Source organism: Amphiprion ocellaris, chromosome 15 (assembly GCF_022539595.1).
Source record: "Amphiprion ocellaris isolate individual 3 ecotype Okinawa chromosome 15, ASM2253959v1, whole genome shotgun sequence".
NCBI classification, from domain to species: Eukaryota; Metazoa; Chordata; class Actinopteri; family Pomacentridae; genus Amphiprion; species Amphiprion ocellaris.
Window position 1 is genome coordinate 26,802,515 of NC_072780.1, and position 23,250 is coordinate 26,825,764.

The 23,250-nt window shown below is 39.0% G+C and overlaps 2 protein-coding genes across 2 annotated transcripts; both read right to left on the bottom strand.

Annotated features, from left to right (window-relative positions):
* Positions 1–662: 662 nt before the first annotated feature.
* Positions 663–13,733, bottom strand: rnf139 (ring finger protein 139). The gene is made up of 6 exons (XM_023283899.3): positions 13,191–13,733; positions 8,852–9,507; positions 7,504–7,651; positions 7,310–7,416; positions 5,622–5,873; positions 663–3,764 (listed from the first exon to the last, which is right to left on the bottom strand). Exons 1-6 carry the CDS (start codon positions 13,351–13,353, stop codon positions 2,982–2,984), a joined length of 2,109 nt encoding a protein of 702 aa, XP_023139667.1. The 5' UTR covers positions 13,354–13,733; the 3' UTR covers positions 663–2,981.
* A 2,484-nt stretch (positions 13,734–16,217) lies between these two features.
* On the bottom strand, positions 16,218–23,195 carry tatdn1 (TatD DNase domain containing 1). The gene is made up of 12 exons (XM_023283900.3): positions 23,108–23,195; positions 21,606–21,671; positions 20,951–21,000; positions 19,983–20,046; positions 19,608–19,751; positions 18,941–18,983; positions 18,519–18,604; positions 18,395–18,435; positions 17,913–17,989; positions 17,576–17,646; positions 16,599–16,725; positions 16,218–16,485 (listed from the first exon to the last, which is right to left on the bottom strand). Exons 1-12 carry the CDS (start codon positions 23,178–23,180, stop codon positions 16,383–16,385), a joined length of 945 nt encoding a protein of 314 aa, XP_023139668.2. The 5' UTR covers positions 23,181–23,195; the 3' UTR covers positions 16,218–16,382.
* Between the last annotated feature and the right edge of the window lie 55 nt (positions 23,196–23,250).

A 23,250-nucleotide genomic window follows, 5' to 3' on the forward strand; every position in this document is an offset into this window, starting at 1 on the left:
TTTTAATGCAGAGATAATTTCTAACAATAGTTTTTATTTCATATATTAGTCTTCCTGTACTTTTGTTTCGCATTGTTTAGTTTGTTTTCCTCTGTTAAAGCCATGTATTCTTCTTTTACTGTGATTTGATTTGAAGTGTGTCTCGTGTTTAATGTGCATTGACACCCTTAAAAAATTAACAGTCGTCTCTCAATGAATGCATGCATATAAAGCTACAAGCAATTATTTTCATTGTGATTACTTAAAAAGATTATTAGAGTAATAAATTTTAAAAAGTTCTACAATGGAACCATGAAAGGCATGGCACTTTTGCATGAAAAATGATTTTAAAAGTTAATCAAAACATATTTTCTGTTGGTTCATCTCTGATTTCATGTAATGATGGGTTAATGTTATCTGAAATGATACATAAAAATTTCATAGGTTTTCATAACTTCTGATTTCTTTACTTAAGGATATGCACTTTTACAAACAGGTAAAATACTACCCTCTACTGGTTTATTGAGCCACCTATCATCTCCAAATATATATTAAAATCGCTGCAATTCAATTCACTGTGGATTTCTGTTGAATAGTGTATATACAATATTATGTGTGTTAATATGAACTCGAAGACGCCATTTCAAGGTGTCGGTGGTGATATTTAGGATACAATCCAGGCGCAATATCAAAGATGATTTTATTTACATAAATCTCTTTTTAAAACAAAAGGCAAAATGAACAGCTTTTACCTTTTAAAAAGCTTCCAGAACAATCAAACTCATAATCAAAGTCCTTCACAGCTGAAACATGTCAAAAAGCACAGCTTTCTCATCGTATTCAACCCCCGACATTTTTTCATCGTCAACAAAGAAGTTTACAGATTCGTCGCAGCTTATTTTCTGCCACCAGTAATTACAACAGTAATGAGCATGAGTTTGAAGGCAAACCCTTAAAACGTTCAGGCTGTGGAAGTCTAAACAACAGAATACTTAGTGGAGTTGTGCTTGAATGCGTTTTTAAAAAAACCCAACAAATTCACAATGAGGATCTCTGTAGTGACCAAGGGATCCGTGTTGGCCAAAAAAAAGGGGGGAAAAAAATCTTCTAAATATTTTTTGGGGCTTCGTTTTGTGCCAGTGGTCTGACATTTTGGATTAATGGGACATCTACTTCTGGGGAGCCGCTACTCGTAGCTCAAAATGACGACAAATATCACAGATTACAGGAAATGACAGCTTTAGGAAATGGTTCCTCGGAGGTTGTTCCAGACATTTTTCAGCTTTAAGTCATCTTCCTGCACTGCAGCGGAACCCTGAGACTAAAACACAGTTAGAGCCTTTGAAAAAGTGCACTCATCAGTTTGATGTCCAAGTTGGACACAATGACAAATCTCCCGTCTGTGCCAGTGATTAGAAACAAAAAGGTGCATTTACCAAACAATGTGGCATCCACCTACCACTATCCCCAATAAAATAACTGACAAATGGTTCCTTTTTTTCCATTTTCAAGAAATACAAGCAGACAAAACAACTGGCACCTTTCATACTGTATTTTTCTAACATTTACTGCATTGAGAAACTAACTATTTTATCCAATACATTTGTGTTTTTTGGAGTACAGCTCAGCTTCAAATGCGGCTTCGCCTCCAAACCAGCACTCCTACTACAACCAACAATTTCTGGGTCTGACACAAGCATTTAACCAAACTAAACACTGATTTCTGTGAAAGAGATTTGTGGAAAAGTAGCATAATTGGAAAAAAGAAAATCATCGGAAAACTCTAATCTGGAAGGGAGAAAGTGTGCGTGTGTTTGTTTCATTATATGTACAACAACGTACACATATGTAAGCGAGGTCACACAAGAGACCAGTAGTAAGTAATGACAAGAGGTATATCAGTGATTACAGTAGCAAGTCACTTTTTTAAAAATCAGACAAACCTCTCGGCAGAGAAAGCTGCTTCACTCCCCTGCCTTCATTCTCTCTCTGGACTAGTTCACAAATACTCAGTTTGCATGTTTTTAAGGACAAAAGTGTTGTGCGAGTGTACCACAAACATGAGCTGTTGTCATTCTGCAAGTCAGAGGCTGGTTTATGAGGAACTGCGAGTGGAATCGATGTTTTAAACGCACAAAAAAAATCCTTGTGAAGCCAAGAAACCAGCCGTCAACCACAGTAAACGTCACTGACATGACAAAAAAAACGTTATCTTGATGAATACCAACAATTTTTGGCAAAATTAGAAAATAAAGTAGTGACAGTAGGTTTCAAAAGTTAGCTTCCAACTATTTCTGCACTCCAAACTTGCAAATCTTGCAGACTGACAGAAGCTACGGTTTGTTTAGTCGCTCCACAGCTGTGCCGTTAATAAACGCTCCAGCTTTTTTTGAACAAGAATCGCATCTTTAAGACATCGTCTGAGCACATTACATGTCGGCAGGCACACACACACTATCCTCATATGCACACAAGTACACTTCAGGGCTGCATAAGTGACAAAATCTAAGGAAGTCAAAAAGAAAGTGTGGCTTCTTTTTATGTTGTTCCGCTCACAAGGACGAAAAGTTTCTACGAGGCAGAATCTCCCAGATGCTGCTGCAGAAAATCAGATATTTTACTTGAACTTAATGATGTGTAACAAATTTGAGGCATCGGGAAATTAATGAAGACAGCTGTGCCCTCGTAGCAAGATGTATGTCAGGATCTCTAATAATTTGGGGAAAATAAAGGAGCAATATGAGCTTTTGGTCTACAATACGCAGCCCCAGCACACACACACTCGACACACACACAGAATGAGAGCAGCAGTTACTCTTTCCACGAGCCCTTATAGAGTAAAACTCAAAATCAACCAAAAAGAAACTAACAAAAACATAAGAGAATGACATCCCTGACATTTTTCAAGAACAAATTAAGATGCTGAAGTTGTGTTTTTAATAATTTTTTAACTTAAATATAATAAAGACATATGTATATTTCTCTCTATAGATATTCTCTTGTCAGTCCTCAGTGGAGTCTGTGTCGTCATTGATATAGTCTTCTTCTATCGGCGTGTTGCCGTTCTGAGTACCCCACTCGTCTTCGTCGTACTCTATGCTGTCATTGTCCTCCAGCAGGTCGTTGTCGAGCTCCGCTACTCCTCCTGCAGCCTGAGCTCCAGCCGCCGCTCCGTCCACCGGCAGCTCGGCGGCTGGTTGTCCATCCTGGTTCTCGCCTGGCGCTGGCGGTCCTGCAGCAGCGGCGTCCTGCGGCGCTGCGTAGCCGCCGTTGTTGTTGGAAAAGGCGGCCCTGTCTCGGCTCTCCTCCTCGACGTAAACTCTCTGGTGGCACATGGGGCACGTGTCCTGGATGTAGAGCCACTTCCTCAAGCACAGCGCGTGGAAGTAGTGGTGGCAGGGAGTGATGCGGGCCGACGTGGCGAACTCCTGGTAGCAGATGGCGCACACGTCCTCGATGTCACTCAGCTGGTCGCCGCGCATCTCCGGCAGCGAGTTGATCTTCTTGACGGCGGTGCGGCGGTTGATGAAAGTCTTCCAGCCGTTCTTGGCCTGCAGGTAGATGTTGAAGTAGGCGTGCAGGCACATCATGCAGGCGCGGATCTTGCTGCCCGACTCGAACATCATGGTGTAGGCGCCGTTTCCGAACATGATGACACCAAACAGGAACTCGATGATGTTGCCTGTGGAACGGACGTAGTAGACGTAGTCGTCCAGCTTCTCCCACAGGACATTGGAGAATCCATCAGCCATGAAGAGACCGTAGACCGTCAGAGACACCACCACCTGGAGGGAAGGAGGGAGACAAGAGAGCCAGCTTTAGTATATAATAATTACACATAATACTTAAATAGCACTTTTCAAGACACTCAAAGACACTTTACAAAGTAGGCAACAACGCAAAAGATGTATAAATAAAAGTAAGGGATTATGGGTCATAAGCAAGGGACAAAACTGCTCCACCAACCTGCAAAACTTAAACTGAATTATGTCCCGACACCAAGTTTTTTAAATGGAAAAGTCACTGGAAAGAGCTGTTTAAGAACCCCTGAGCAAAACTGAGAAACTGTACTTGACAACTGACTCCTCTGATATGTGATGCACTAATTTGTCATTTATTTCAAAGATTCAGTGAGTGAAACATTAGCAGACACAGACCATATAGTGCTCACAAACATTGACAGTATAAGATCGACAGTATAATTTTCCACTGAAACCTCGATTAACCCTCTGAACCCAAAAACCCACTAGCAGGCTAAAAAGGCATGCTATCTTTAAAAATGTATATATTATTCAACAATTATCAGAGAGAATTGCTGGATTTTCAACTTTCCAATGGTCGTTGAATAACATGTGATGTGCGTCAAAGCTTTCAATAGTGATACTTCAAAATCACTTTATTCAACATGTCCCATTTAAGGATTCACCAAAAATAAATCCTTTGCACCAGAAAAAAAAAAACTTGCAACTAACAGCAATGTGACAAAAATTCAGGGATTTTTCATCTGAACTGCAGGCTGTGTTTACACTTAGCTTAGAGGAGGCAACTGTGGAGCAAAATAAAACATACTTGAATGATACAGTAAGTGCCGTAAACAGAGAAGCAAGCTGCCAGCAAGTTGCTGAAAGATACATCAGCATGGTGAAATATCTGTCTGGGGTTGACATTAGTAGTGTGAAAAATGGCTACTTTGTAGAGGTTGTAAAAATGCAGAGTAGTAACAAAATACAGTATGTACAGCCATAATTTTTTCCAATGTTGGTAACACCTGGGGGTAGTTTGAAAAATGTTGTACACTGTTCTTCCAGTTTTCTTCATTTTTTGTTAAATAATTAATAAAAGAAAAACTTTTGTTTTTTCTCTTTTTTATGACATAACTTTATTATACTGCACAATAGACATTTTTGTATTTCCTCCACGTCTACCCATAGCTGTGTCATTTCAATAGAGGTGCAGGAAAAATGCAATGAAATAAGAGTCCAGAGTAAGTAAAAATGTGACGTTAGCAAAAAAAAAATTTAAATTAAATTAAATTTAAAAAAAAAAAAAAAAAAAAAAAAAAAAGCCAGAAATTGCTTAAGAGGATTAGAATAGACAACAAAACACTACTGGCTGACTCCGTTTCTGGGTTAAATCATAGTCTTAAATTGACATGAGTCCAGCAAGTACTTAAAAATTGTAATCTTTAAGACAAAGATTTTATGAAGTTTTTGCTTCTGTCGGTCAAGCTAATGTCTTCCTGAGTTTTCATAGCAACCACAAGCTGAGGTGTCAGACATTAAAGCAAATAGTTCATCATTCTGGCTCTTAAGGCAACTGTCAAATAATCCACAGAACAAAATTCGATTACATTTTATTTCTCTACCTACATGTGTTATTTACCACTGACCTATGCCCATTTCCAACCTGTTTACACAAATCAATGTACCAAGGTCCAAGGTCTTGTGAAGAGTATTTGAAATGTACATGTTTAAAGGGAGACGCAGACAGGTAGAAGTGAAGTAGGTTAGTGGGCTTAAAAATGACACTACTTCAAACTACGAGGGCTTGTAGAATAGAATACACAAAATCTCAAACTGACAAAACCTAGCTTGTAATTTTTGATCAAACAAATTTAACAAACTTCGATTGACCGTGCTCACCTTGAGGCAGAGCTCGACGCAGAAGGCGGTGACGGCGAACAGCCAGGTGTTGAGGGCGTAGTGGTGCCAGAGGGCGTAGCTGAGTGCCACAGGGAGCACGAAGAGCGCCAGCGACACCAGCAGGACAGGAAAATGACGGCGAAAAGAGGAGACGTGTGACGCACTGAGGGACATCAGGACGGGGTCAGTCATGCCGTGAATGAAGTGCAGGATGGCCGTCAGCAGAAGGCACATGTTCCGGCTCAGACGGACCTTTGAATTAAAATGACACAGACTCTCAACCACTGATACATTTATGGAGGTAGGCAGGTGGAAACTGAGAATTTGAAAAATCAGAACATTTGCCATAGTATATAAATGTAATGTTACAATACACCATGGATTGGAGTTGGGCTGCATCTAATAATTATTTTTATTGTCAATTAATCAGTTGATTATTGATGAATACAATCAAAACTCTATGGCGAAAGTTGGTAAATGTGTTAAATGGCACTAACATGCACTATGCTCAAAATCAACATAAGCTTTACTTTTTACGATGTTGGGCTGCAGATAATGATCTTCTCATTGTCAACAAGAAAAGCACTCAGGGAGTGCAGTACTCCATACTCCATTTGTCATTTCTGACCTTCCCTGAAGATTTCATCCAAATCTGTTAGTCCGTTTTAGAGTAATGTTGATAACCGATGGACAAACATACGCTTATCGTCACGTAACTCCACCGTAATTAATCTGGTGATCATGGTCTTGATTAACAAATTAGCTGTGTCATCACTAAATTGTTGGAAAATGTTCAAATAAATGATTCCGAAAACCAAAGATGTTTTCCTCATATGCCTTGTTCTGTTGACAACACAAAGAAATTAATGGATTGATTGTGATCAATTTGTCGTCTTTTCATTAGGTTAGCGTTTTCTTTTTATCCACCAACTTTATATGGCTTGTTAAAAGACAAAGCCGAACAAAAAAAAAAACTTAAAATCAGCCATCATGCACCACTGCAAGAGAAAAAAAACACAATTTGGATTGGGACAGGGGCAGAAACAAATATAAACAGTGGATAAAAGAGGTCATTGAGATCAGGAAGCAGGCCAATGATTCCATGAACCGGGATGAAGGGGCCTAAACCCTCTCACACACCTGGGATTCCATCCTCCAGAGAGCATCGAACGGCGGGGGGGGTGGCCGGCGTGACAGATTCTGACAGATCTGTCACGCCGGCCACCTGATAAAAGACATGTTATCAACACGTCAGATGACGCTTCTGAGGAAGACTGCAGACGTAGTCGAAACATGTAAAGGTAAAAACATCCTTAATAATCCTTTCAAAGTTGTCGGATAAAAAGAAAACGCTAACCCAAAGAAATTAAGATTATTGACAAAGCAGAGGTAAAAAACCCAACAATTTTACATTTAACAAGGAGGAACGAGAGAATTTAGACTTTTATGTTTAAATACTTAAATAGATGAAAATGGACGGTGATTAATTTAACATTTTGACTAATATTTGCATCTCTGGGTTGACAAAATGGACAAAGTCACATTAAAAGTCAAATCATCAACACCAGAGTAAACCAGTCTCACAAAATAAGAAGGTGAAGATTCAGAAACTCAGTGACTATCCAGCTTCCTTTCAGACATCCACAGTAATCAATCCAACAGTCCACTGGGAAGCAGCAGTGACCTACCAAGCGTTCCTCAGGGTTCAGGCTGCTGAGGCCGGTCTGCAGAGCCAAGATGAAGAACAGAACAGGAGCCACGAAGCCTAAACGCTTGTCCTCCTCCTCTGTTGAACCTGAGAGTTAAAAAAAAAGGCAAAAAACACTCAGCTCCAGAAGCATTCATACAGTTTGCACACAGACTCACACTGCAACAGTCATACCTATGAAAGCCAGGATGCTGAGGCCGAGGTAGTGTGCAACAGAGGAGATGACGGCACTCATCCCCAGCACAGTGAGGGTGGAATCACAGCCAGAGATGATCAAATTACTGGTTAAATCCCAGAACACGTCCCAGCTCAGCAGGTAACCCTGAAAAACAGTCACACAGCCCTGCATGTTACACTTGAATTCCTTTTCACATTTAGTCTATAGCCCTGGACTATACAGCAATCAGTCAACAAGTCCATCGGCCTTTATGCAGCTGCTGGTGCTCTGTACAGGAAACTCTTGCTTCATTTTGCATATTTTATATTAAACATGGTTTCTGCTGGTCAAATAAATAAATATTAACTTTTAAAGATGTTTTACCACCAACCAGAATGCCATTTCATACTTTTTATCAAAGAATGGCATCTTTAAGACATTGTCTGAGTACATTTCATGTCCGCAGGCACAAACACACAAACACACACACACACACACACACACACACACACACACACACACACACACACACACACACACACACACACACACACACACACACACACACACACACACACACACACACACACACACACACACACACACACACACACACACACAGTCTTTATATGCACACAAACACACATTAGGGCTGCACAAGTGACAAAATCTAGAGTCAAAAAGAATAAACTTTCTATGAGGCAGAGTCTCCAAGAAGTCGCTTTCTAATCAAATACTAGTCAAAAAATTATGAAAAATAAAAAACTAAACTTTTAAGTACATGTTTTTTGTGACATCTAAACATAGATCAAAGATTCCAAGTAGGGTTGCAGCTATCTATTATTCTGCCAACTAATCGAGTAATCAGATGTCTCCATCTCCATTTTGCCTTTTGTGCTTGGCATGCACATTTAGCGGAAGTGAGTGTGCTGTGCTACAGGAATAACCATCCTGGTGGAACACGGGCAGACATCCATGCTGTATTGTGCATATATAGTATAGTATATAGTAGGTTAAACAGTAGAGAATTTTGCCTGGAGGCGTTTTAGTAATCAAATTAGTAAAGAAATCATTTCAGCCCTAATTCAAAGTAATCATCAATCAAATATTTGTTTATTGGCCACAGATGGACCTGGAAATCCCACAAATTGATGGTTAGATAATACAAAATTAATGCATTTAAGTTAAGATCATGTTAAAATGAACTGTTGCCTGTTATGAAATGATGAACTACACAAAAAACTCTATATAACAAATACTACAGCCTACAAGCAAAAGAAACATATTCTAGACCTTTGAAATGTCAGACTTTTTAAAAAAGCATTCCTACTGCAGATATTTGAAGAAACTGAATTTAGTGCATACTTGTGCATCAGAGCTCCCGTCTGTGGCGCCTCCTGTAGCATCTCCGCTCTCCCTCCTCACCGCTCGGACCACATAGACCAGAATCAGCGCTTGAGCAGTGACCCGGGTCAACCAGAACACTCGCAGCACGTCGGGGAACCTGATCCTCTTCCACGTGTCCTCTAGCAGCAGCTGAAGTCCGTAGATCCTGTACATGTGCCGTACGAGCAGGTAGACATAGCGGCACGAGTAGTAGAACCACTTGAGCCTCATGGCCAGGCAGACGGCCGTGTTGAGAGCCAGCGCCAGGCCCGAGAACACCGCCACCAGCTGCCTGACGTCAGCGGGAAGCTCGATCATCAGCCCCCACAGAGGGATCATGATGTCCAGGACGACCAGCGCGGCAAACACCGACTGGAGGTTGAGGAGGAACACGTAGCCGATGCCGAAGACGAGCTGCACCGCAGCCATGCCCAGCCACAGCGTCGGCCCGTTCCGAGGCAGCAGCCGGAACCCCAGCGCCGCTTTGTAGTAGGCGCTGTAGAAGTCTATGTGGGAGGTGGCGTAGTAGTTTATGAGCACCGCTGCCATGCCAAGGAGGACGGCGAAGAAGAGGGTGTAGAACTTGAACAAGGCTTTCTGGGAGAGCAGCAGCACCACACTGGAGATGAGAACACCTGGGAGACACCAAAGACACAGTCAGAAATGATGAAAATTACATTTAAGAAACAGCAAACATTCCTTATTGCATGAAGTAGAAAACGAATGACAGAAAATTGCTGATTGTAAGTCGGTCTGATTTGGGCATTCAACAAGAAAACAACAGTAAGCGTTGCTCATTTTCAGGTTAGGAATGTGAACGTAGTAGTCGGAGAGAGAATGAGACAAAACATAAACAAGATTAGAAGGAATATAATCAGCTTGGAGCAGAATAATCCTGACAGGTCAAAGGCAGAACAGAAAATGGGGCAAAGCAGGAACAAGCATTACCTCAGACACAGTGTTCAGTTGCGAATCATTGGCACATGACATCAAATCAGACAGACGAATAAAGGGAAAAAACTTTGGCACAAGCTAAAAATTAGCTACCCTGAGATTAAAGATTTAAGCCTCTAGAACTAAATGGATAAAATAAAACACCTGAGCCTTTACTGGAAAGGAATGCCACATAAACAGTGTGCACTTGTAAACAAGCACAATAATAGAACAAATACTGATTGGCTTTGGATGTGGCGAACCAATCAGGTGACACAGATTGCCTTTCTACAGTGGTATCACCATGACAACACAGTAAAAAAAAGTTAGATTAAATGTCTTAAACTTTGTGTCCTGTTGTACATTTCTGCACAGATTTTATCAAAGGGTAAATAAAGCGGTTCATTTCATGCCTACATCACTTTAGTCTTGCGTTCAGTTTTTCTATTGAACTGCCACAAGCTATTTTAAAAGGTAGATTAAGCAGCAATTCATAAAAACAGTTAGTGAACTTTTATTCCAACACTTTAAGTCTTGCACACAACATGAAAACATGAATGCAGCATTTTACTGTGTGAGACATGTAAACAGGTAAACTGCATTATTTTGTTTCATGTTTTCATTGAGAAAAAGCTGCAACTTTCAGTTCCTGAGCAGTCAAATAAAACTTATTTACAACCTATGAAACCTTACTTACTAAACAGGAAAGCTGCAATAAAACAATATAAATGGTAAAACTGATGCAATTTGGGTATATACATTTCAGTATACTGAGGTGGATTGTCTAGCTACCATGTAACCCTTTCAGTACTTCTGTGTGCATTGCTACCTTGAACTTAGGTCTCTTCATGTTTGATGACTGCAATTTGTTAAAGGGGTCTTTGTGGATGCCTTCACTTGAAATTATTCAAACACTATTGTTAGTAATTTGTACTGCATCACTTTTAAAGTCTTGTTTTCATTTTATTCCAACTACACCTGACACTGCGCTGGCTTTTTGCGCCGTTACTAAACATAAAGGAGGGTAGATTAAAGAAACATGAGATCCGATCGTTGGCTGACCCACTTTAAAGGAAACTTATTTGGCCCCCTGCCTCTCCAAACCTAAGCTCCACTAACACCAGCAGCACCGTCGGAGGGCCTGATCTGCTCAAAGGTACAAACTGTAAAACAGTTATGTAACCCACTTGCTGACTCCAAGAGAGAAGAGATTAGGTGTTTTCCTGAATAATGACCTTCTGGTCACAGTGTGTCAGACTGAAGAATGCAAACAAGGCTGGAGTATAATTGAATTTAACATCCTCACTTTGGAAAATGCTGAATAAAAAAATGTGAATGTCTACGTTAAGTAGCTGAAACGTCACTAACATTAGCCACAGTGCTAAAATTGCATTAACATTGATTATATACAACAGAATCAACTTAAGTCTTACTTTTTGCAATGTAGGGCTGCAACTATTATTTTTAATGGCGAATAAACTGACTATTTTCTTGATTAACCAACAAGTTTTTTGGTCAAAAAGGTGTCAAAAAAGGTGGAAAATGTCGACGAGTGTTTTCCCAAAGCCCAAGATGACATCCTCAAATGACTTGTTTTGTCAACAACCCAACGATATTCAGTTTACCGTCACAGAGGAGGAAATAAATTTACAAATATTTAAATTCAAGAAGCTGAAACCAGAGAAGTGAGACTTTTTTGTAAAAAATTAGCTTGTCAACAACCCAACGATATTCAGTTTACCGTCACAGAGGAGGAAATAAATTTACAAATATTTAAATTAAAGAAGCTGAAACCAGAGAAGTGAGACTTTTTTTGTAAAAAATGAGCTATTCTGGTTAATCAATTATCCAAACACTTGGTGAGTTGACAGCTACTCAGTTAATTGTTGCAGGTGGTGTGTGGTTATTGGATTGAGGATTAATTTGTCCATCAACAAGCACTTAGCCACCAGTACTTCAAATTTGTTAGTTACTTTCGTCATTTTTTAAGCAAAAACTTTAAAACAAACTATATATTCTGGAGTTCTGGATGCTGATCAGACAAAACAAGAAGTGAAATGTCAACCTGGGCTTTGAGGTGATGTGATCAACACAACTTCAGGTATGTTATTATTGATCAATGAATAAACGATAAAATGAAAAATTAACCGGTAGTTGCGACCCTAAATTTAATCTCTAAATCCATTTTTGCCATCATCTTCTGTCAAACGCTTGTAAAGCACTCCGAACTGCATTTGATTTGTTTGAAAAGTTTAATATAAATTGATTTTCATACTCCTTAGAACTTACATTTTAACTTATTCTGTCATTTGGGTTTAGTTATTTTTCCACCAGACAATATCTTGGCTGTACACATTTTGTGGCATCAGTACCTTCATGTAGCGCAAACATCAAGACTTGTGCATTTGTTTAACTCTGACACTTTGTAATGTTATAATATGATCATTTAATTGATAGTGGTTATTACCGGAATATGAATTTGCCCACCTCTCTATATCTACAAGTTCTTATCAGAGTATGGCGGCACAATATGCTTGCAATACACTGTGCGACGTCACTTCACATGTGCACAGGGACAGGAGAGAAACCACTGCAAAACAAAATTTTGTTGCAAAAAGAAAAGGAACTTCAGTTATATGGAAACATTTTGGCTACAGAACTCAATCAGGTACACTGTCTGTTGTGTCTTGGAACTGTCGCCACCACACAAGGCAGCAACTAACTTATATGACCATTTAAATCATAACCATAGGAGAAAGGTGCCTGCATTTTCTCAGCATTTCTTTAAATATGTTTATGTTTTTAAACCGTATTTCCACACAAAATGACCCCAGTCATTCCAGAATTAGCAACACTTTCCAAAAAGTGATTCAAATTGCAGAAAATTCATGTATTTTTTCATGTCGACAAATATTATCAGCCCTAATATCCTCTCTAGGTAAACTGAGTCCTGCACAGAGTTTAGACAATAAAATGAGCTATCTGGTAAAAGTTTGAGTAGATATTCTGACAGGCAGTCGGACGGGCTACCTGAATATCTTCCACGGTTACTTTGAGGACATCTGTCTCAGTCCAGCGGAGTTACCAAAAATGCCATAACACCTGTGACTAACTACCTGCCGTTATCTGTTAGCTAGTCAGCCAGCGAGTTGACAGCGTTGAATTGGAGTGAATGAAGTTAGAGACAAACTAGTAAAGCCGTGTTTCTGCAAAATCTGCTTCTATTTACATTATTGCTGGCAGCTAAATCGGCTTTAGCCGCTCTGACAGGTGACACAGCTCCACAGTGCTGACTAACGCCTGGGCTAGCGCCAGTTAGCTTGCCTAGCTTGTAGCTTGTTGATAACAGACTCCTGTTCTTGACTCTGCGCATTAAACTGCTTACCCATGACTCTGACCAGCACTTTGGCCATCGCCCCGGCCCATCCCGAACCAGGGTCGTAGTAGGAGTTAAAAATGGCGTCGATAATAAAGATACAGGGAACTCGTAGAGCCACATCCAGCACCGCTAAGGCCTGCTGGCCTATCCGGGCTTGAGTGGACGCCATACGGCTTCAGCGGAGGGCTTACAGTCGTAGTGAGCCCCGGATATCCATGTAACGTTAAAACGAGTCCCCTCAGCAGCCGCCCCTCGTCTTTGGTTTCGCTTTGCTTGACGTTTACTTGGCAGTTGGCAACCTGCTGCCGTCCGCCATATTCCTCCAGCGTCAACCTCCTGTTGCTTCTTCTTCTTCTGGTGTTTAATGTGGAGTTCCTGCAGCCGTCAACACTGTTATCGCCACCAGCTGTCACACCTCGGACTCCCCTCTCAGATCCTGTGTGGTCCACTGTCACCAAAACATGAGAATATCTTTTAAACGGCCATTTCCTCAGCTTTGGCTGCTTTGGGAAGACCGCAGAAGTTGCTCGGCTGTTCCGACGTAACGTGACGTATCGATCGGCGTCAGTGGGTGTGGCAGCTGACGAAACAAGCTCGATACTAAAATTGGGAAAGCTACGTCTGCAGAGCCGGAGGCTACACGGAGAGGGCTGCATACTTCTGGTCTCACATTTGAGGCATTTTTAAAAAGTTACCACAATAGATGATTACTAAAGTACACAAGTTACGGTTTAAATGCATAACTTAAAGGATGATTTCACTTAAAATATACTTAAAATTTAGAAGGTTTTTCAAGGAGTATTCCACTTTCATTTTGGCCCCAGTAAGTTTGTCTATAGAGCTGGAGGCTGCACCTTCAGGACCATATCGAGTATTCCACACAAAGTACTATTTCATATCCTACCTAAGATTTTAAAGGTTTAATTGACCCAAATAGCACTTATTACAATATCATGACTGGGTTGCTAAGACTTGTGTTTCGCTACATGAAATTTATACGCCTTTATGGGGATGAATACCACCCAAACAAAAGAGGATCATTGTGGACTTCAGGGGAGCCAGGAAAATGACCCTTCCACCTCTCTGCATAAATGGAGAGGAGGTGGAGAGGTCAGCAACATCAAATTCCTGGGTCTCCACATCACCAGTGATCTCACATGGACCACCAACACCTCCCACTTGGTGAAGAAGGCTCAGCAGAGACTTTTCTTTCTGCGGAAGCTGAGAAAGACCAAGCTCCCCTCACAGCTTCTCATGAACTTCTACAGGAGTACGATTGAGAGCATTCTGTGCTACTGCAGCACAGTCTGGTTTTCCAGCTGTACAGCTAGAAACAGAAGGGACTTGGCCCAAGTCGTAAAAACTGCACAGTGGATTGTGGGTGCACAGCTTCACAGCCTGGACTCTGTCTATGCTAGCCAGCTGAGGAAAAAGGCCAGCAGCATCGCCAGAGATCCCACCCATCCTGGACACAGACTGTTTGTCCCCCTTCCATCAGGGAAAAGATTCCAGACAATAAAAACAAAAACCAGCAGACTGCAAAACAGCTTCTTCTTCCGCAGACATTTGACCGCCATCACATATGGCACTCCTAAAAGCTGTTTTTTTGTGTGTGATTGTCTTCAACTTTTAAGTCCTCTTTTTACATTCACATCCATTGTTTTACACAATTGTATTAAAAAATGTAAAATAAAATTTTGGTATGTAAAGTTTTACACAAAATCCCACAAAGAGTCATAAATACATCATATCACAACTGTGATCTGCATCGTGTGTTTGGGCATGATTGAATTAGGCCTGGGTAAGAAAAAAATTCTTGTGGTAGACTCATATTAATTGTAATTTAAAAAAGCTGTTTGATAGATTTATTTAAATGCACCAGATCAAAATCGACATGAAAACATGACAAAAATGCAAAGTTCACTTACATGGCCGCCCTCCCCTAACCCTGGTTCTGTCTGAGGTTTTCTTTTTTCCCAGTAAAGAGGAGGTTTTGTTTCCTTCTTGCTGTTGATGAATGCTTGCTCAGGGGAATCGCAAGGAAACTTTGGATTTTTTTTGTTTCTCTTTAGAAAATATGTAAGGTTTCACCTTACTATGTGAAGTGCTATGTTATGAATTGATGCTATATGAGTAAAATTACATTGAACAAACTCAAACAGCCCATTATATCCCGGGGTAATAGAGCCCCTTCACCCTCCATCACTCACCCTGTGCAGGTCTGGGCCTCCTGTGGTGGAGGCTGCTAGGAAACGGTGGTTACTATTGCAAGATGGACTTTGTGGACTAAAACACTCACGATCCTGCCCCACCATTTTGACCTAAGCAACACAATCCCGTTGGCTTACTCTGAATGCTGACAGACTTGATGGGTCTGTCTGGTGCTATCTGGTCCATACCAGTCACTCTGAACCTTTACCTCAGAATGGTGCTGCAGCTTCAGCCTGGACCTTCCTTTGGATGTTATTTCAGACATGTCCACCTAGAGACCCCAGGGTAGATCCAGATCTCTCTGGAGGGACGACATATCTAATCTGGCCTGGGAACACCCTGAGATCCACCAGGAGGAACTAGAAATGTTGCCAAACAAAGGAGCCTCTGGAATAACCTGCTTACATAGCTGCCACCATGACCCCGGATAAGTGAAGATAGTAGACGGATGGACAATAAAGCCAAACTCAAATTTGTGAAAATATGAATAACAAACAGTCTCTTCAAATAAACTCACTAATATTTATGTTTTATTAGGTGATGCTAAAGTCCTTATAGGTAAGTCTTGCCACTCAGCAGCCATCTTTGAACAGCCTTGGGTGTTTATTTTGGTGTAACAAGACCAGGACGCTGTTTAAATGAATGGGGAGAGCGGTAGCTGCAGTTTCAATGGTCACTTGGACATGAAAACTGTATGTATAGAATCACCAGTCAAATCTGATAAAAACTGCTTAAACAACTTTTTTTTAACATTACTGATATGTCTTAACAGTGGTCAACCGTTCAAAAAACTATATGGATTTGATTTACATAAACACAAAATACAGAAAAATGTAGTTTTTTATTTCAGAAAAGACAGATTGGAAGATGTTTGACTTTTCAAAATTAGAAAGTTTCACCCATGGACCAAATATTCCAGTCACACACACAAACAGACACATTTACATAAAAGTAAATTAAGGGCATATCGGTCAGTGTCACTTATTATCAGCTCGAGCTGAAGAACACTTTGATGGTGTTGTTGTAGATCGTGTTGGCCAGCTCCAGTGGATCCTCTTCCCTTGAAGCTGCCATCACCTCCAGAACTTGTCTGGAAGAGACAAAGTTACTTTAAGTTATTAAATGTCCCATGGATTTAAAATCACAGATTTGTATATATTTGGCACAGCGTTTGTACACTTGCTTATCCCTCAAGTTGCTCACATGATGTGACAGGGTTCATTTCTGTCCTTCAGACAGTGTCCTGCCTCCCATTTCTTCTTTGTGGGAAACGTAGTTTTAACATGTTTGGAGCCTGCATGAGTGTTCTTCACACCACACCACGGAGCATCTGGAAAGGAACACATAGGTAATAACTCTTTGAATCCTAAACCCACAGGTGGGTTTGGGGAAAGGCATGTTATTTATTTATTTTTTTAAAAAAAAATGCCAAAATGACAGAGTCAGAAACTGTAAAAACAAAGAATCCATAGATTTTCCGATGCTATGTGAACACATTGGGTGTCACTTATGGTTCTGTCAGGTAAAATAAGCAAATATAAGCTTAATATTGTGACATTTTATCAAAAATACGTCTAATATAAACCATTTGCAGCAAATCCTGATAAAAATCTAAAAATTCTGCACCCGTCAGTGCAACTGTGAGGACATAAGTGACTCAGCTGTGACTGATAGTGACATGACAAAAAATTCTGAGAGTTTTCAGGTGCACTGCAAGCTGTGTTTACACAGAACTGATAGGAGATGACAGAGAAAAATAAAAATATTGGATCAATAAAATAAATGTGGCATAAAACAACATACAGAGGAGCAAGTTGATAGAAGATACAATAAGAACGGTGAAACATCTTTGTAGTGTCCCACTGTTAGAAGGCATTTTTGCATTCTCTGCTTCTTGCCATGGTTGTGCTGTTTACAGTGAGTAATGTGACAGGAGCAAAAAACATCCAGGAACTGCTCAGAGTTTAGAGTTAATTCTCAAATAAAAGTACATTAAGATGTTTCACAGGGGTGACATAGCCTCAATGAGAGTATAAAAACAAACCTGTCACTAAAAACAATAACTCCAGAGTTAATCAACTGGATCACCAGGAACATTTGCTTTTATGCAGTTAACATTCTGGTATTAAATCTAAGTCATATTTTGTGAAATATCTTTTAATAAAGTGTCTTTAACTCACCTGTTTCTATCATGAGCCTCTCAGTGGGAATTGACTTCATTGCTTCGATATTGGCTTCTGTTTTCAAGGAACTGAAAAGTTGTACTATTGTTAACAGTTGCCATAAAACAATGACTGCTTATGTTCAAAAGTGAGTTAGCTGCGACTCTATAATATGAAGAGACTATTAACTTTTGTACTTGTACTAAGAAAATCTTATCAAATTTTGCGACATTTGTGCGACAGCAAACGTAAAAGGCTCAGGTTTGAGAAAATAATGTTTAGTTAAAAACTGCTTGATCAGGAAATCCACAGTTCAGGGGTAAAAACTTCACATCCCATTCTGACATAATCTCACCATCCATTTATTCCAATGTAGAGGTCCAGGTCAATGAGAGCTGCAGCGTCTTCAGCCGTCCCATCAAAAGAGTGGACCTGAGAGAAAAAAACAAAGGAAATCAGCTGCATCCTGATCTAATATCTGTTCTCTATTTCTAAGGTATTTATAGCAGTTTAACCCCTGTACTCACTGGTCTTTCAAATGTTAAAGCAGTGTTTTGCCAACGGGTATTTAATAAATGAAGATCAGGCTTTTAGGTCCTTATTCTGCGGATTTTATATTCAGTTAGTCTTCGGAACAGTAGGCATTTTTTGTTCTGGTTGCATTTTTAGTCAAGCGAAATCAAGCGTATTTTAGCTGTTTCTATAATTTTGCATACTCCAGCTTTAACTAAAATTGCATTTTTGGTTAGTACAAAATGGCAAGTGTATAATTTTCTTACTTATGTTTTCTACTCAATTGAGAATTTTAAACTACAGCATCCAAACAGATGTGCTCACCACTCCACCAACACATCGGTCTCGATTTCTCTTCATGATGTCTGTCAAAACAGAGATAAAGAAACCATCAAATGTCTAAAAAACCCTTCATGAAGCAGACCGAGTCTTTGTAGCACAAACCTACCGATGAACTCCTGATGGGAGTTTCTGCAGTGGAGGAACATGGGCAGCTTGGTTTCCTCTGCCAGGTCAAACTGTTTCTCAAAGTATCTGAGACAGACCAGAGAGACGGAACAGAGTGAGGGGGAGAAAAGAATTAATGATAAAGGAGGGCAGAAGAATTATAAACCAAAAAATGGGGGAAAAATCCAGGTCCAGGTACTTGAAGTGGGTTTGAAAATCAAACAGCCTTTATTTTGGTGGACAAGAGACCGAACAAAAAAAAACAAACAAACAAAAAAAAAAAAACACTAACATGTATCGGCTTGAACCTTCTTCAGGTCAAGTCAATGTTTTGTTCACAGCTTGTTTTAGCTGCCCTCAGGGCGAAAAAGGTAAAATCAGTTACTGCAACATGGAATACTTCATAGAATTACACAAACTTACTTGAGTTGAGTCTCTTTTGGGCAAAATTCCAACCTGTCAAAATCTGGAACAAGAAGAAAAGATATTACAAGACAATCATTTCATTAAACAATGGAAATATTTCTTTTTACTGTTGAATATTTAGAATGTTTTAGCAGTGTAACCCTCTGAACCCTAAAATCCACCAACTAGTTTGAAAGACATGCTGTTTTTACAAAGAAATAATCAAAAATCCGCAATTTATAAAAGCCAAACACTGTCAAAACAGAAAGAAAAGTCCAATTTTGAACTTTCCAAAGGCTATTACACTGTGAAGTACTGTTCCTTAAGAAATAGGAGACACGAATGGAAACAAACTAAAAATGTAAGTAGTGAAATATGGTATGTAGATTCACCATTTTTGTCCAGCATTCAGGTTTTGCATTTTTAAAAAATAAATAATCAAAGAAATTATATTTACATTTTTTAAAATCATTTTTGTCATTACAACAGTGTCATATTACAAAGAAAACATTTTTGAGTTCTTTCCACTTCTAGTCATGGTTGTTCTGTTTCCAAAGAGGAGCAGGACTTTATATTGCAGTGAAAAATGAGCCCACAGTGAGTAAAAATGTGACAGGAGCAAAAACACCTAGAAACCGTTTGGGGTTCAGAGGGCTGAAAATGATTTTCTGTTGTATCTACACACCTAATCCACACTCTCCAACAGCCACCACCTTCCCTTTGTGTGCTGCTGCCAGATCCATCAGCCCTGAGAAGTACTGAGATTCTCCATTCTGCTCAAATTCACTGCAGCGGGTGGGATGGCAGCCGACCGTGCAGTAGAACTCATCTGGAATAAAAGACACCTTTTCAAGATATATAAATGTATAAAACATAACACTGGGGGAAGAAATAGGTAGGTTTGGCTGCTTAGAAGTAAACAAATAGAACAACACAAAATAACATCACACATATATAACTGTTTAGGTTTGTAAAAACATATAAAAGTAATCATAAAAGGCCACCAAAATCAACCACAAATCAAAGAAACATGTGTTCCGTAACACGTTTCTATCATCACCTCTTGTCTCTGCTAGCTTCAGGGCTTCCTTGCTGTCTTCAAGGTTTCCTCCCGTGATCATAAACTGCAACAAAAACAACAGGAATCAGATCAATTACAACAACCAAACAGCTTTAAAATAACATTTTTCAGTCAACAAAACAGACTCAACAGTCATACAAGCAAATCTAAGACGCTATTCACAGAGGGATTTAAGTTAAACAGTTGACATCAGCATGCTAACACGCTCACAGAGACAACGCTAACATATCGCTATTTAGCAGGTATAATGTTTCGAATGAGGATTAGCATGGTAGCATTAGCAGCACACATAAAGTACCGCTGAGGCTGATGGGAATGTCATTAATCACCATTGTGGTATATAGTCACATATATATATACACTATATATATATATATACGTATATATAGTGGTATTAAAAAAAAACACAATTGAAATTATGATGCAACAACGGAAACAAATATAAAGTCAGATGATCACTAAAGTCTGTCTGATCTAAAACTAATTTCAATATTGTTGTCAGGGACTCAGAGGATTCAACCTCTAAGGATGATGGAGGGAAACACTTGTCATAATGAACTGATGTTAAAAAAAAAAACAACTAAAAAAATCATGTAAAAATATTATGAAGACTAATCACAGCAATTAGTCAAATTATTGATGTTATTGTCCGATAAAAACCTATCGCTGATATATGGGAATCAGTATATATGTTGTCTGATATCTTTTTTGCTTGTTTTACAAAAAGAAGATGTTTCAAATATGCAGAAATGATGTCATCATTCAGTTTGTATCCAACTCTATTGTTTACAACACTCTCATTACCATCTGCAGCACATGTAGCAGAGCCTTTATCACAGCTGGACAAATGGTGGTTCAGGAAAAAGCAGTGTCTAGCTGCTTACTAATATGTGAAATGCAAATGTTGCTGCTAGAGTACCTGTGATGTGATGAACACGTATCATTACCTTCTCGACTCCGATTTGCAGAGCTCTGTCGATGATGTGACTGAAGTCATCTGTCAGGAAAACACAGATGACTTTAACCTTATAGAGCCCAGTGCTACGATGGCATATTCATTTTTGATTGGTTGTAGATGTGAAACCAGATAAGATAGATTCTTTTTGCATATAAAATCTGGGGAGTTAGACTAACATTTCATACATTCACCATGTCTAAGAGAGCTTTTTTGCTGCAGTGATAGGTTTGTAAAAATACATAATAAAACGCACATAAAAATCTTTATAAACGAGACCATGGGATATTGCTCAACTTTTAACTTTTTTACAAATTTGAGGGACACATCTACACAATTTCTATAATTTGAAACATATGTCAAAAAAATAAAAACTTTTTTTTTTAGGTTTATTACACTTTTAAGCAATTTATTGTAGTTAAGACTTTAGTCAAAACATATTATTATTTATTTATATTAAACTTGGGATGTAAGGGTTACATTGATGTAAAGCAAATGTAAAGCAAGTAAAAATACTCCAAAAAATTGCACTGCAGTATGTAAAAATGTAAGAATATGTCCTGGCGGACTTGCACAATGGTAGGTCTTAAAGGGTTAATCTTAATGGTTCACAAATGAAAACTACAGTGAGGAACTTCGTTGCTCACCATCATGTTTTTGCTTCCCCCTGTAGAGGCCTCTGAACATCGGATCTGTCAGGTTCACACCGATATCTGGACATAAAGAGGTAGGAATTTATCAGTAGAGCAATATGTCACCAAGAGAAACAACCTGTATCTCTGCTGATACAGTATTGTGTTACTGGTACAGTGGTACACAAAGTGGCATATGAGGATAGCACAATACATTCTGGCTGTAGCTACAATGTCAACACACTGATAAACCATATTGTTTACTACCTTGATTCCTGTATGTGAATTTTAAACAACTTGTACACAGAATAATGAAATTGAATGGATATTTAAGAGCGCCATTTGGATGATCACAAAATATCTTCAGGGTTAAAAAATAGTTCAGATCTGTCCAAAGCTTTAAGGATATTTCAAACTTAAAGAATAGATTATTTCTGTACTATATTAACAATAAGTAGAAGACATATCAGTTTGTAGCATGTGTTTTATATAGAATTTCAAAATGCAGTACTCAATGTGACTTACAAGATAAAAAGCAGACCTTTCTACAGTTTATATTTTCAGTTTTAGCGCCTCAGAAAAAACTCTGTAAGTACAGTTTTTATTCTTCCTTTGGAAATTTCAGCAAAAATACTTATTATTACATACTATATGTGTTATTTTAATTTCATCCAGCATCAGTAAAAGCTATGTCATATTACTCTCACCATAGTTTAATTGGTCTGTCACAAGTTTAAAGATTAATCAATTTGGAACAGCAAGGCTCAAAGGATTATATTCTCTGAAGATAAACTCTGAAGGGATCATATTAATCAAACTCACCATTATTATATAGCGCTTTTAAAGCACTAAGCATCCAGCCTAGGTGTTTTCCAGTAGAGAAAAAGTATTGGCATCACAAATGTACCTAGCAAGTTTAAATATTTTATGTTATGACTCTACAGTATGATTTATGATTTGAATTTACCTGAGTATATTAAGTTAAATAAATCAAAGTTTAATCTAAATAGCATAAAATACTAATTTATCTGAAGAAATTCAATTGTGAAGCTAAAACCCCACAATATTATTATTATGGAGATTAACCTGACATTTTCTAATATTAAAGGTATACACGGAAAACCTCAAGAAATACAAATATTCCCTATGACAGCAGATTGCCATTTTCATAGAGAAAATTGAGCAAATGACTCAAGTTTTTATGGAGCCAATTGGAAGAGAAAAATAACTTGTTTCTGAAGTTGCACTTGTTTCAGAGAAAGGTTGTGTGATCCCGCTACAGCTGCAGTGTAGTATAATCTGTGTTTAGGAATAGTGAACTACTGTACTGTTTCCCTGCACAGCTGCAAACCTCTGTGACTGCTGTGTTGTCATTTTTCAACTGGGCTAACTCATTAGCTCCCATGCTAACTAAACATGCAGACTGGTCGGTTCACAAGAAACAACAGCAAAGCATGAGTTAGTGCATTCTACGTACTTGTTATGCTTTATATAGCCATAAAATACAGGTGTCTTACCAATGAATCTGTGCTGTGCCATGGTGTTAATGCTTCTGAAAAGAACCAGACATGCAGCCCTCACCAACACCATAATGCTACAATACCATAATGTCTATAGCAGAGAGGAATCACGTTACTGACATAGCTATGTTTTGGCTATT